This window comes from Pempheris klunzingeri, chromosome 17 (assembly GCF_042242105.1).
Source record: "Pempheris klunzingeri isolate RE-2024b chromosome 17, fPemKlu1.hap1, whole genome shotgun sequence".
Lineage (NCBI taxonomy): Eukaryota > Metazoa > Chordata > Actinopteri > Acropomatiformes > Pempheridae > Pempheris > Pempheris klunzingeri.
Window position 1 is genome coordinate 11,319,687 of NC_092028.1, and position 15,300 is coordinate 11,334,986.

The 15,300-nt window shown below is 47.1% G+C and overlaps 2 protein-coding genes across 2 annotated transcripts in view; both read right to left on the reverse strand.

The window, feature by feature from the left end:
- Positions 1–3,129, reverse strand: part of tnrc18 (trinucleotide repeat containing 18) — a 46,066-nt gene extending 42,937 nt beyond the window's left edge. Inside the window, exons 1-2 of the mRNA XM_070848707.1 lie at positions 2,986–3,129; positions 946–1,289 (exon numbers count right to left, since the gene is read on the reverse strand). Coding sequence (XP_070704808.1) covers positions 946–1,153 — 208 coding nt within the window. The 5' untranslated portion in view covers positions 1,154–1,289; positions 2,986–3,129. The remainder of the gene's footprint in view (positions 1–945; positions 1,290–2,985) is intronic.
- A 7,465-nt stretch (positions 3,130–10,594) lies between these two features.
- Positions 10,595–14,836, reverse strand: actb2 (actin, beta 2). The gene is made up of 6 exons (XM_070847392.1): positions 14,748–14,836; positions 13,188–13,317; positions 12,647–12,886; positions 11,783–12,221; positions 11,519–11,700; positions 10,595–11,406 (listed from the first exon to the last, which is right to left on the reverse strand). The coding sequence occupies exons 2-6, from the start codon at positions 13,308–13,310 to the stop codon at positions 11,263–11,265; spliced, it is 1,128 nt and encodes a 375-aa protein (XP_070703493.1). The 5' UTR covers positions 13,311–13,317; positions 14,748–14,836; the 3' UTR covers positions 10,595–11,262.
- Between the last annotated feature and the right edge of the window lie 464 nt (positions 14,837–15,300).

Here is a 15,300-nt window from a genome sequence, read left to right on the forward strand (position 1 = left end):
CGATTAGTTGTCTGTCCTTTGACTAGTCGACCGACTTATCGGTGCAGCTCTTCTAATACAGGAACGCAAACCTAACATGATGTAAACAAGCACATTGGGGTTCACTTTAGGGTCTCTACCTGGTTGATGCTGCATCTTCTCTATAATGGCCAAACACATCGAAACAATCCACATTGCACCCAGTGGGTGCTCATTTAAGTGCACACAAGCGCACACACTCAGTCTCCCTCAAACAGCTTCCCGAATGTACTTGAAGCAGCAGCAGGGATGTCCAACAGAATTGGTACAAATGGGAAAGAGCAGCATCAGCCATTTGCCAAGTGTTTTAGGAGAGAGGCTTTTACTCAGAATGCTGGAGACTGAACCACGGCCATTCTTCACTCGCACAAACACTCCAGTGGGGTAAAGAGGTGTTCTGCCATCCCTCTAAGGTCACAACTTTACCACCCCCACCCTCCCCAAACACACACACACATACACAAACTGCATCTGCTCCAGCAGCAATGACGGGGTAATGGTCCACATGCAATCCAAGACCATTGCTCCCTGACCTGAATACTGCTGCAACAACACCCACACCACAACCCTCAGCAGTCAGCCCTGTTTGTGCCTTAAAACCCGCCGCTGTGTGTGTTGCAAACTGCCAAGTAATTTTCCGCTAATGCGCTGCCCATTTCAAAGGCTGGGAATCTTTAACACGACCCCATACTTTCACATCTGAAACTTATCACCGCTTTTATAACAGCCACTCCTCCTTAGGAAGACTACATCGAGCTTCATTTTCCACAGAACACCGACATCTAAGTGATGACCGCACATGCTGCCACGAACTGCGCGCATTTTGGCGCAGCGTTATGTTTTCAAGTTAATATTTGATCGTGTGAGGCGTGTGCTTTAGGGGCCGTCATATTATAGCGATCGAGCAGGCAAGCAGCATCTACTTACTGTGGTGTGGATGTAGGTTAATGGCCGATGGCAAGAATTTTCCGGAGTGGTGAGGCGGCGGATGACTCGCGCCCAAGTGACCGGGCGAGGGGGGGATCCTCCCGGCTGCAGCTGCTGCTCCGAGTCGGTGAGACTCCATTGCGAGCCCAGCCAACAGCGGAGGTGGTACGTGGACGGATCGAGGAGGTCCAAAATCTCTGCCATCCATTATCCACAGAGGGGAAAGTTGTGAAAAGAAATTGTCCGCTCGGATAGGCCCCCTATTCCGAAAAAGCCAATTCTGGCTATAATAATGTCTTTAGTTTTCCAGGCGATTCGGGCTCCTTTTCAGCCATCCTGCTGACCTATAAAATACAAGAAAAAGACGGCTTGATATACAATCTACGGTCAGGCTGAGCAAACTGTTGGGAAGTGATAGTTTTCGGATTTTTTCCTCTTTCCAGCGAACAGGCGGTCCATACGTGCAATGACGCAGTTTGGAAAACCACTTCAAAAACTAAACGCTGAATATTAGCAGGTCGACAGAAAGACCATAGGAGTTGCTCCTGGTGCATCCTAACCGCAGCTCTTAATGCAGCTTTAACTTATACCCACAATATTATGAAAAATTGCTTGAGCGGACCAGCAGCACTTCCACCCCCGCTGCACACCGAGCAGGCAGCCGCTCCGTGGCTCCGCTTCCCGGGGAAACACAACCAGGAGATGGGGCGGCCAGCGGCTCCGTCCCGGCCGTGGAAACACCCCGAGATCCCGAGATGGAAAGGCACACCGTCCAATTTTAATAACCCATTCCTCCTTTTCCGATTACCCAGCTGTTTCCCTGCACCGTAGGCTGTGGGCCGAGTCGCCCTGTAAGCCAATACACCATAAATACTGGAGGCGCATCAAATATAAATTTCAAACGGGTTAAAAATAAATAAGGTTGCAAAAGCCTGCATCATTAATCAGCGGGGTTAGCGGTGTTTTGTTGCTCACAGATGCGAATTTAGTCCGGGCTACTTCGCAATTGGACATGGGTGCTGGCTAGGGGAAGAAATCAAACCCAGCCCGTAAACACTGTTAAAAACCCCTTAAACCTAATTTATTATTCCCCTTATCGTCGGATTCCCATCTGGACACCGAGTTTCAACTAATATTAAGATAAAATGCTGTGTTTCACATCATAAAATTGACGGATATTCAGTTTAATCAGCATCGACCCGAGCATTGCGCCTTGAATCTGCTAAAAAAAAAAGGGTCGATTTTAATCATTTTGGAGATCAAATAATAAAACAGTCATCGCAGACGCTCGTGTGAGAGATATTAAAAAAAAAAACTAAAAATGGAATAAAAGTTTACTTTGAGGAGAACAACAACAAACAACTACGACTTTATCCGCAGGCAACAGGGAGATTAAAATCGGCGTCTTGTGGAGTCTAATAATTGTTTCACATATTGCCAGAAAATGAGCACAAGCTAAACGCTGCAATTTATGCGAATTTAAGTTGTTTTGTTTTTTTTGTTTTTTTTTTTAAACATGGCGAAAGTCGAGTTAACCTTCAAAAGCTGCAAGCAAACACATCACAGCGATGACTCGTGATATCCAAGCGGGCGGGATCTGAAGAATGGCTCGTTCAGAAATCACAATAAACCCTTTTTTCCCCCCTTCAGAGAAAAAAAGAAATCCAGCAGACACAAATGTTGCGCGTCCGAGCCCCCTGAAACACACCGGGACGGTAAGTTAGACCGTCTCCTTCCCCGCTGTGGTCCATGCGGCACGGCGGCGGAGGAGCACGGCGGCTCAGCCACGTTTCAAACTTTTCACGGTTGCATTACCGACACGCAAAACTTTCTCGGCGGAAACGTCTCCAAAGTGGCTTTTTCACACCGACGACAGCATTTAAAAAAATCCAAAATGTCGCACTCACGAGCCTCCGCGCCCTTTTCACTCACATTTTAACCCAAATTGCGCTTTAAAACACCGACAACTGTGCGTTCACTTTAGCTGGAAGAAGAAAAACTAAACATGAGGGGAAAAAAAACAACATGCCGACTGCTTACTTGAATGTGGGAAATGTAGTGTGTGTGGGGGGGGAAGGAGCTAAAAATGCAAAGGTTTCTCAAAATCCGTCCGGGTTGCTGGTAGAAGTGGAGTAGTCCATTACAGGCTCGTCCGAAGGTAAACTGGGGGCTAACTGAGGGGGGAGAGACAGCCCCTGACGCGTCCGTAAACTCCTCAGCAATGAAACACAGCATTGTTTTGGAGGCCCCGCCCCTCTCCCTCGCTCCCACCCAATCCCGGCCCGGCCCAGCGCGTTTCACACAGCTAAACCCTGATTGGCTACACGGCCTGTCAATCACCCACCCCCCCAGTGTTTTAGAAAAAAAAAAAAAAAACACACTCTGGCCGCTCGCCAGCACTATAAAACCAATTATGGAGCAAGGAGGTTGAGCCGTTTCAAGGTCCCCTCTCCCTTCAAGACCGAGTGATCAAAACAAGCAGTGTTTTTTTTTTTTTTTTATATAGCAGGGACGGTGGTAGTGGTGGTGGTGCTGGGGGCCACTTTTAAGGCACCAGCCCCCCTCCACCAATTTCAAGGAGTGGGTAAGAGGGAGCAAGGAAGTAGTGTGAGTAGTGGTTTACTTTCTCTCACTAATCAGTAGATTACTTTTTCCAAAGGGGGAAGAAATGAGCCTGAACATCAAAACTTAGATAGCGATCTCTCAAGGCCCGTCAATTCATTCTAATTGAACTATTCTAATTAATTCCGGCGACAGCAGTTTGGGCGATGCTTCTCACAGACCCAAGACAGACTACAACAGGCCGATCATTATGGATGTGTGGTGACAGGAAAAAGAAAAGCGACTCCTACGAGCCCGACGTGCGACAACTCGCTGAAGACTGAGAAGAAGTCCATACAATAACAACAATCTTTAATTTCTTGGCACCAATGAGTTTGTTGGGATGAATGGTGCTTTGTGCTCCACGTCTTTATTCCATCAAATGCAATTACATGTATTTATTGTTAAACTGTAATCTAATTGTGGGCCACCATCACTCAGCACTATGGTGCGTCTGCAGGCAGATGTCACTGGTCCAAAGCATCATATCAGAGCTAGTAAGACTCATGACTGTTGTGGCCTTCAAGCAGCGCTACAGTTTTTATTCCCCGCGCCATTTCCCACAGAGGGATAATGCCCTGCTTTGGGTATGCAAATGACCATAACAAGCTGTAGAGGTGAAGCAACGCTGGATGTCTCCAAGTGTATAATGTGTGCCGAGTCTCAGCGGACACACACACACACACACATTTGCATTAGAAGAGGAGATGTGGCACACTCATTTAGTGCCATTATGCTAAAATTCAGAAAAAGGAGGAGGAGGAAGGGGAGGGGGGGTTGACCTGTCTTGTGAACTGGGGCTGTAAAGACCCTCTCACATGACCTCTCCGTTCCTCCTTGCGCACACTCCTGTCTCACTCTGGCGGATGCTGCGTGCTCCGTAAGTTTCTCTTGAGGTAAACCGCTCCGCGTTACATAGTTGCAAAAATGTTGATTAAAAAAAAAAAAAAAAAAAAAATCTGCGGCGGTTTCAAGCTGCCCATGCCCCCTCCCTTACTTCACGTCTCCAGCCCCTCCCTCTCCTCCCAGTGTGTCTGTTTCAAGGCGACCCTCCGATGGGGGGAAAGGAAGCGCTGCAACCCGCAGCAGAGTCCAAACCGCAGAAGGAGAGTGCGGCGGAGGTTCGTGTGCGCAACAGCGGCGGCCACACGCCGACACCAGCAGCGGAGGGACCGTCTGCTCGTCCGGTGACACCCTCGGCGGTCTGATGCCCATCCGGACGGCACGCTCGCCACCGAGCTGAGCTGGAAGTAGAGGCCGCTCGGCGACAGCCCTCGCCCCGCTCACCTGTCCGCTCGCTGCGCCTGAAGGGACCCGGGTAGGGAGTTATATCAGGCTGATGTCCCATCCCGAGGAGACCAAGCCGGCCTTTGTTCTCCAAATCGCTCCAACTGGGAATTCAGACAATGCCTTTAGATTAGGGCCTTATTGTTGCTGTCGTCTTACCCCGCGAACAGGAGGCAGGTTTCATCTCCGCGTTGTTGTTGTTTTCTGGTCAAATTCTGCGTCTTATCTCCACTTCGAGGTGGGTTTAGCTTTGGGTTGTGGAGCCATTCGCGAAAGATGTGGAAAGCAACATAGTCATGATTCATCCGGACATTAAAGGGAACAATCTACACATTTAAAAACAAAAAAGCATTTTACGCATGCTTTACGCGCGTGTTTAATTCAGCAGTAACTTCACTTTAAAGCAATAATCTTTTTTAATTTTATTCACCACAGACTGAAGAACTGTCCTAAATTATATTTCCATCAGCTGCTCAGGCAAAATAGCCCAATAAAGAGTGATTGAACCTGCAGAGCAACAACAGATACACTGAGCCAGACACTAAGTAGAACAGTGCCTGCTTTATGTGCAGGTTCTCGTTTGATTGTAATAACAGTTTATTTCTAGGTTAGGCTTTATCCCACTGATGCCTTACTGCAGGAGCAGATGGGACCATTTGGTAGATTATGTTTTTTTTATAGCCTATACACCAACTGGGTTCTCTGAGGATGGTCCAACTTAAAGCTCAAGGCTTGTCCTCTATGTGCGGCTGCAGTGGAAAAGTACTGAAAACCTTGATTTATAGCCTAAAGCGCTGCTGAGTCAATATAAAAGCACAGCCAATTTTTCATTCCACCAACACTGTTTTTATTCTGCGGCCCAAAGATTACAGAATGAGAACATCTGTTATCCCCTGACTCTTGTTTTAGACTAGTTGTGTTTTTCTTTCTTCCCCTTGTTTGCTTCTTATCTTTGCCTGAGCACCACATCTCACATCAACCTCTAGCCGCGTGGCTGTCCAAATATCATCGCAAGGGTTTTGGATTAATTCTGTCCTATCAGCCGAGGGATCAGGTAAATGATTTGATTTGGCGGCCAGACTATCTGATTTTCTCCAGGCGTGTGGCTGCATTAACCCACAGGGGACGGAGCACAGAGACGGCATTGATTAATTCAGCTGGGGGTTCACTTCTCTCTGGAGAAGAAATACATAAATAAATAAATACACAAGATGTCCTCCTGCATAAGCACCCACCCTTCGACAACAGCGCTTCAGTTAGCATGCCTTTCTTTGGGCTTTGGGGTGCCTAGAAAGCGTGAATGTATGGTCACATGTTACCAGATTTTCCACAATAATCCTTAAATGGACTAAATGAGAAGCGGGAATAAATAACACCAGTCAAGATATTGTATGCGACCCCTCCCAGTCCACTCTCACATACCCACCAGTACACACACACACACACACACACACACACTCAGTAGCAGCAGTGCCTGCATGCCCAAAGGGCTAAATCATTCATCATACCTTGTCTCATGCTCTACACAAGTACACACAAGTACTGTATTGTTATTGAAGCGGCTGCTACTGCAGTGCAGCAAGAAAAATCCACAACGTGATTGTGAGGAAGGCTAATTGCAGTGTCATGTTTCCTGGTGGAATGAAACAAACACACACACAGATATGCAATAAACATGGCTCTGAGATGACTGAGCCACCACACACTCACCAACCCCCACTTGAACACACACACACACACACATACACAAACACATAGCGCTCTCATGGGGTACCTGCCAATCATCAGACAGTGCCTTGCAGGGTTTTATGGTGGAGCAGGGGGGGGGGCATTCAGCTGGAGGACAAACAGCCCACACCACCCTGACGGTCATACAACTGAATATACGGAGTATAATGCACAAAGAAAATCTAGATGTCGTCTGTTTGTTTTCTACCACACAAACATTCCCAGTCTTTGAAAAATGGCGTCATGCGTGCATAAGTGTGGTCACATGCTGTATATGCCTCAGTGCCTCCCATACATTATACATACAGGACTGAGCCACCACACATGCAACAACAACTAGAACGCATAGAACAAATAAGCTGACCTGAATTTCTACTGCATCCAACCGAGTTAGAATTCACAATATCTGGTGATCAAAATAAACACAAAGAGATACCAAGACAAGGACACACATGGAAGTCAAAGAAAAGTGATTCCCATCTGTCACTGCTTCAAACCAAGATGGGGGTGGGTGTGTGTGTGTGTGTGTGTGTGTGTGTGTGCTGGGGAAGGGGGTTGTCAACTGTGCACGCAGGGCGCTTGAGCAAGCACTGCACTGCACAGTGTGTGTGTATTTTTGGTGCCTGTTCCTGTGCCTGAGTCGTGCGGTTAGGGCTCTGAGAAAACATGGGGGGGGTTTTCTCGAGAAAAACCGTCCAGCCTCACCGCGACCGTAAGGAAACACTGATGCAACAGCCACGCCTCCCTCCTGCAGAGTGAATGTACAGTGGTGATGTGTCAGAGCCACTGAAACCTTAAGAAAAAGATGCCTGCAGGGTCCCTGACACTAACTCTCTCTGTCTTTCTTTTTTTCTTGTGTCTGTATCTGGTATCAAGGGTGCTTTTGTACATCACACAAAAATCCTTTATTCCTGTGCAGGACTGTGGAGGGTGGGAACATTCACAAGGCCCAGGTGCGGAATATATTTGATGTGAGTGATGTATGTGAAAACACACAGACTGAGCCAACTGACAAGTTTTTATAGCCTCTTGTCAATCAGAAGCAACATTCACAGGGGCAACTGCAAGGGGAGGGTGGGGTCGGGGTGTGTTACCTTCAGTGAACATGTCACCCCTGGTAGAATGAGAATCACTCTGAGGCGTTTAAAACAAGCAGCAACTGTATCTGAATATGATCAATTATTCTCTGCTGGCCTCCTTCTGTCAGGAGTGCTAGCCCTCCACTTGCCTTTCACCCAGTTTGTGTGCCAACCTGGCTCGTGTAACACAGCAGCCCCACCTGTTGGGGCCTGGGGAGAACTGCGTGCAGGGTGGATCAGTGACCTGGCCAATGGGGCGGCTGTAAAGCTGCACAGCTGTAAGTAAATGGAGGAACACAGTAAGGCTCATTTTCTGACAAATTGGTCCCCCTCTGCGTCGTCTCTGGAGTGCCTCATTCACAAACACCTGCAGTGCTCGCACCTGCGCAGGCAACACACACCACCACATGCACGGCAACCTCGACAAGCACACAAAAATGGTGGCTCTCCCTCTCTCTCACACACACACACACACACACACACACACACACACACACACACGCCAAGCGCTGCTTCCCTGCCAGTGAGTGTTTTGCTGGCGTGGCAATAAAAGGATATCAGAGGGAAGCAGTCTCAGCAGAATCACAGGCGGGGGGCTGCAGTGAGATGGAATAAATTTCCAATACCAAACACACTTGATCTTAAGTGTGTGTGTGTGTGTGTGTGTGTGTGTGTGTGTGTGTGTGTGTGTGTGTGTGTGTGCAGCAGGCAGTTTGTATGCAGCCTGATTTAATGCATGCATATTTGAATTCATGTCAATGTAAACTTCCATAGGCATGTGCACAGGCCTCCAGGCTCATCGTATATCATCAGGTGCCTCCAAGCAGCCTGGGACGCTGCGTGAAACTGGGACAGCCTGACAAATGGAACCCGCGTGACTTTGGCTAATGCTGGGTCTGTGGTGTCATGGACAGAAACAGAAAATATGATGCATGGAGCACGAGGGTGGGGCAGCACCATCCTCCATCCATCTTACCCTCTTTCATCTGTGTAAGTATGCAAATGTTGAGCTCCATTTTTCAGATGTAGACAGGAAATGTGCCTGTGTCAGCACAGGATATCTTTTCCCTCACGTTCTAGGAAAAGCTGGCGTGACACATGCGGCAGATCAGATACTTTAATGGCACGCTCCATCTTTTACCCACTGCTGTGCTGAACCCACTGAATCAAATGACCAGCATAAAAAGCATGGCTTCAGATCTGGCTCCCTGCACAAGCTTTAATATGAGTGAAAGTGTTGAGATGCAAAGGAGGTGAGGGTGAGGGTGGGGGTGGGGGGGTTCAAAGCATGAGGACCATACAGCAGTCACGCCTCACTTTTGGATATGACCACAAATGAATCATCGCTGCCATCTGCTGTCTGAACTGTGCAACTGCTGTAAATTCCTGTAAATTCCCCAAACTCCTTGGTGATGTCCTCTAAAGCAGATATGTGTTGTTTTTGGGAGATAATAGAAAATGGAAAACCAGTTGCTGTTCGAATCTTTAACGTGAAGTCAGAGAGCAAAAGCATTTTCTAATTTGCAAACATATTTCCATAAGAGTGTACAGAAACAACATCCTCATTGAGCTTTTCTGGCTCATAAACAATCTCATGATCCCACATAGAGGGCGTGATCACAAATAATGTCATGAGGAGACGCCAGAGGAAAGAAGGAGAGAGAAGAAAAAGGCTTTTCATGTGACTTATAGGAGCTTTTTCCTTATCATGCATGACTGACTGACCCCAGCCTGCCCTAATCTGTTAGCTCATAATTCAACAGGCAGTCAGCTGAGACAGGTAAACACTGCAGCAAACACATAAAAGCTTTATTCAGTCTCTGCTGGGTGATTAGATGAGTCTATTCATGACAAGGGACAGACACATACACTCACACTCGCTGTGTAAATCTAAGATATTCCACAATCAAATACTAATCAGGGTGTTTCAGTAGTCCTGAATGTGGCATCACCACACCTGGGAATAAAACAAAAGTGAAGGAACAGGAGCCAGGCGGTACCTGGCTCATGTCCTCACATGAATCATACTGTTTTGACTCATCTCAGGTTTGCAACCACACCCTCAGTGTTTTGTCCCTTCAACTGAACAGAGACCACATTTGTCCCATTTGTCCTGACAGTTAAAATGCAGCGTTGCCTCAACAGGTGAGGAGTGCTGCAGGGATCAACGGCTGTCTGGTCTACTGCACGTCATGTCTGAGAAAACCACCCAGACTATCAGTGATGGAGTGAAACCAGGTAAATTCAGATGTATGCTTTATTTAATTGCATATTAGACTACTTCTACCCCACTACATTTAAATAGATTCCAATTATTAATACAAAACAGTGAACCAGCAGATGTATTATGGGTTAGCTACCTGTAGTTAAAATGAGCTCCACCTTTACCTGCTGCAACGTTAGTGCTGTTTGCATGAGTGATATTCAGAAAAGAAAACTGCTTAATGCTTACTATTGGTACTTTATACTACATTTTGAATGCAAGATTTTCACTTGTAACAGCATTTCTATGCAGCAATATTGCTTTTAAATATTTTAGTACTTCTCTACAGCCTGGGATGATTTGTGTATGTAGGATAAGAACTTAGTTTGGCACTCTGCAGCCACTGATGAGCAGCTAAAGTCATGTTTTTCCCTCAGCTCACTTAGGAAATGCAACAGTTAGCACTAGTTTAGGTCCTTTATCAGATTTTAGAGTTCAGTTCCTGTACTGAAGTCTGAAATGTTAAAGGTTCTAGTGTAAATGAGAATATTAAAGGCTACTTCCACTTTTAAGTTGCATGGTAAAGCCAAAAGCAGTTTAACCTTCCAAGTGTTGCTCTGCAGTAAAGTGTGAAACATTAAAAACACTCCTGAGCTCTGTCCTGTCACTAGACAGTGTTCTTAAGTTGTCACTTGCTTTCCAATGGTTAAAGTTAGTTATATTCACATTTCAAAAACACAAGAGTCAAAAATCATGTCGGAACACATGTGCACTTTATTGGGATTGTTTAGTCAGTGTACAGGTTGGCCCCACCGGTCTGGCACCCCATGTTACCCCATCACTTCGAGACCCCTTGCCCCACCACCCCAGGGATGAAACCTCCAACAGGGGGAAGAAGAGGTCACGATTGGGTTTTGCATAACAAAAACAAAAAAATTAACAGGACCAAGATATTTTTAAGGCTGAAAGTACAAAAAACCCAGACATAATTTACATACAAGCGATACTACAACCATGTTTAAGTATGCGCCAACCACTGGGCAGCCTTCACAGAGGCGAATACGTGTCTGAACAATGCAGTTAACATTTGGAATCATGTGTCTGAACAATGCAGTTAACAAACATTTGGAATGACTCAAAGAAAAGAAAATGTACATTTTTTTAAGTCCCCAGATGCAACTGCTGAACCCTGGGGTGCTTTTGTTTTTTTAAACCTAGCCAAAAACATTACCGTTTCCTTCGTTGTTCCAGTTTTTTAAAATCCTGAGTCAAGCGCCAAAAATAACTGAAGCCATGCCAATGAGTTGGTCATCTAGGCTCTGCGCCTGAGTGTGTATGAGAAATGTGTGGTGTGGTTGTTTTGCACAGAGCTGAAGTTGTTGGGCGATTGGTTGGGGAGGGGGAGGAGGAACAGTCTGTTTAGAAGCATTTGCGGTGGACGATGGAGGGGCCGGACTCATCGTACTCCTGCTTGCTGATCCACATCTGCTGGAAGGTGGACAGAGAGGCCAGGATGGAGCCTCCGATCCAGACAGAGTATTTACGCTCTGGTGGGGCAATGATCTGCAGAGGGGAAGGGAAAAGAAACCATTAGGACACCAGAGCATTTTGTTAAGACATTTCACCAGTGTACAGTGACAAAGTGCTTCTCCTGCTCTGTAGCAAGTCAGCTCACCTTGATCTTCATGGTGGATGGGGCCAGGGCTGTGATCTCCTTCTGCATCCTGTCAGCGATGCCGGGGTACATGGTGGTACCTCCAGACAGCACGGTGTTGGCGTACAGATCCTTACGGATGTCGACGTCGCACTTCATGATGCTGTTGTAGGTGGTTTCGTGGATTCCGCAGGACTCCATACCTGAGAAGATAAAGCTTGTTAGTAAGCTACAGTGCAGAGTAAACATGGTTTAGCATGTTGGGGCTTTAGCTGGGAAACATACCAAGGAAGGAAGGCTGGAAGAGGGCCTCTGGGCAACGGAACCTCTCATTGCCAATGGTGATGACCTGTCCGTCAGGCAGCTCGTAGCTCTTCTCCAGGGAGGAGGAGGAGGCAGCGGTGCCCATCTCCTGCTCGAAGTCCAGGGCGACGTAGCACAGCTTCTCCTTGATGTCACGCACGATTTCCCTCTCGGCTGTGGTGGTGAAGGAGTAGCCACGCTCTGTCAGGATCTTCATGAGGTAGTCTGTGAGGTCGCGGCCGGCCAAGTCCAGACGCAGGATGGCGTGGGGCAGGGCGTAGCCCTCATAGATGGGCACTGTGTGGGTCACACCATCACCGGAGTCCATGACGATACCAGTGGTACGACCAGAGGCATACAGGGACAGCACAGCCTGGATGGCAACGTACATGGCGGGGGTGTTGAAGGTCTCGAACATGATCTGCAAGAAGGAGGAAAACAGTTTAGCATTTTCAATAACTGCACAAAGTATTTTTGCTTTTGTGGTCACTGCACTCACTACATGCATTAGGAGTGAGGCTAAGACTGAAGTTAGTAGAAAAACAGTGCAGAAAATCAACGTCCCTTCACACGTGTGCATATCAGATGCCTATTAGGTGCTGATCTACTGACTCAGATAAGAGACAAGTGCAGAAAAAAAAAAGGCACACAGTCAAGAGAGACCTGTTGATGATAGATCATCTTATAGGAGAGAGGTCCTGGAGGAGAGGGGGAGGAATGAGCAAGTGAGAATGGAGAAGGAAAACTAGGAGGGGAATGAGGAAACTAGTTTTGAACAGTCAATACTTCAATGAGCCATCTGGCTGAACTAAATATTCAAGACTGAGCATGAGTAAGGGTGTGTACCTGGGTCATCTTCTCCCTGTTGGCTTTGGGGTTCAGGGGGGCCTCTGTGAGCAGGACGGGGTGCTCCTCAGGGGCAACTCTCAGCTCGTTGTAGAAGGTGTGATGCCAGATCTTCTCCATGTCATCCCAGTTGGTCACAATACCGTGCTCGATGGGGTACTTCAGGGTCAGGATACCCCTCTTGCTCTGGGCTTCATCACCAACGTAGCTGTCCTTCTGGCCCATACCCACCATCACTCCCTAAGAACACAGGTGGGGCAAACGGTTACATTTTGATCAAGAAAATATAAGAGGTAAAGACCTTCCAGTGGAATTTAAGTACTATATAAAAAAGTTATGGAGGTAATAAACCTAAATGGTCTGCAAAGACTTTACATGTACCTGAAGACATTTTCAGCTGTGATTGAGAAATTCAGGAAGTGTTCAGGAAGAATGAATTAAGTTTAATCCTTTTAAAATTACTTAATTGGGGCTGTAATAAATCTTTGTAAATGCTTAGTCAAGTTTGGAGTTTGGTTTTAATCTACTAGAGATTAGTCACCTGATGCCTTGGGCGACCGACGATGGAGGGGAAGACAGCACGAGGGGCGTCGTCTCCGGCGAATCCGGCTTTGCACATACCGGATCCGTTGTCAACAACCAGTGCGGCGATTTCATCTTCCATGGCTGAACTGTAATGGGGGAAAGAAAAAAACAAGTCATTAAATACTCAAGTGTCACTTCCGCCTGCCAACAGCTTCCGTAGTTACACTCTGAGCTCTCACTTCCTATTCACAGACACGCGGCAGTTCACGACATGCGCCGCTGGGTGGAGCTCGTGTCCTACATTCCACCTGAGCGAGACAAAAGGAAGTGGCGCTGCATTCTGTTATTACCATATAAGGACATGGCTCGGGTCTGAGCGGCTTTGCGGCTACCGGCGCCGTGGCGCGCGGCCAGAGCGGCGAAAGACACGGAACGTTCGACAGCACCGGACCCGGCGCCGCGCGACCACTCCCTCCTGTTCACCGCTGCTGACGTCCTGCGTGCCCCACTCTAATCACACCGGTTTAATGCCCACCAGACGACTTCAATATCACTGCGTCATAGTCTGCCGCTTCATGCAGCCGACACACGAGCGGCACTTCAGCTAAAAACAGCTGGGAGCATTAATTAAGACACCAGCTTATTACTTATTTAAGTGTACATGTATATGTAAATTAAGTTGCATAATGAATATGTTGACTCATGAATAGTCACAAGTCCTTGACTGATGCGCCATTTCCTGAAAGCCACGCCTTTTCTGAGAGTGGACGATTAGTCATTAGAAATTTTCCCCTTTCCCTCGTGTTTCATGTTGAGAAATAAGTTAATGTCAAGATTAGTCTCTTCATTTAGGCAATTAATGCATTTTGCAGGCCTCTTATTCTTGGCCTTTTTTTCCACCCATTTGGAGGTGGGAGTCTTATAAATTGTATTACTGTGCTCTACTATGAGCAACTTTAACACACCCAACTGTGTCAGTGTGAAAAATAATCTTGGCTGAATTTGCCACTGCTGCAAGTCTGAAGGGCGGTGTTAGCATGATGTGGCTAGGCTAATATGCTAAAGTAGGTCACACCCCGTCGCATCGGGCGCACAAAGGGAGCAGCCGAGATCCAGACGACCTCAACTCAAAAGCCTCTTTAAAACCACCCTGCTGTGGGGGAGAAACACAAGCCAGCGCCGGAACATAGGAAATGTTGCACAACTTTTCAATGGCAGACCCCTTTTAGAGGAGAACCATAAACCGGTAACACAATGGTAACCATAAGCCGGTTACATCCAAAGGCACCTGTGAGTCCTCAAGTCTATCGGTCTCCAGCCATTACTACTGTATACTTAAAAAAAAGCAAAATACACAGGCTGGTTTTCATCATAAATAACTATAAAATCATTAGGAAGAATTAGCAGTAAGGTTAGTGACTGACAGGACAAAGAACCTCGTGGTCACTGCCATCTTTTGCATTGAAAACTGACATTTCAGACAACTACTAAAAAAAAAACAGCTCAGCTCATTGTTTACTTGATAAACATGGTTCTAAAATTAGACATGTAAAAGTATCGGTTTCTGTCTCCTTACCTTTGGGTGGGGGGGCTTTTCGCTTTAAGGGAACCGGTTTCAGGCAAATGATATCCCGCACAAGCTGCGTGTGACGGCGCTCAGAGTGAATCGGCTGCTTGTGGGCGCATGCCTTTTATACTGCGTCAGTTGCCCGGCTCTAGCCATAAAAGGTAAACTTTCGGAATAGCGCCCTCTGATTGGTCCAGCGTCATGCACTGGGGCACGTCGCGTGCACGCCGTGGTGCACTGGGCGCTCGCGATTTGAGGGAGAGGGACGGAGAGAGAGAGAGAGGGAGAGAGAGAGGGAGAGGGGCGATAATAGCAAAGGATTGGAGAAAATAAAAGGGAAGGGATTGATGTTGTGAGGCCTAGTCAGCCTAATCTCTTGATATTCTGTTTTATATGCGGGCTAAACGCTCTTTAAACGGACATACGTGTGAAAATATCTTCCCTGCACCTGCTCCGAGGAGTTAGACACACACTTTTATGATAAATTAAAGGGCTCTGAGCTCAGGATTCTGCAAAGGCTCTTCTCAAAAGACAGTCCTCGCTGCTTGTTCTTCTCTCTAGA

What these genes read in the sequence shown, in the direction of transcription:
- actb2 (XM_070847392.1), bottom strand. Translation starts at nt 13,310, where the DNA reads ATGGAAGATGAAATCGCCGCACTGGTTGTTGACAACGGATCCGGTATG. An exon ending in TCGGTCGCCCAAGGCATCAG is followed by an intron (nt 12,887 to 13,187) that starts GTGACTAATCTC and finishes CTGTGTTCTTAG; the next exon opens with GGAGTGATGGTGGGTATGGG. An exon ending in CATCCACCATGAAGATCAAG is followed by an intron (nt 11,407 to 11,518) that starts GTGAGCTGACTT and finishes TCCCCTCTGCAG; the next exon opens with ATCATTGCCCCACCAGAGCG.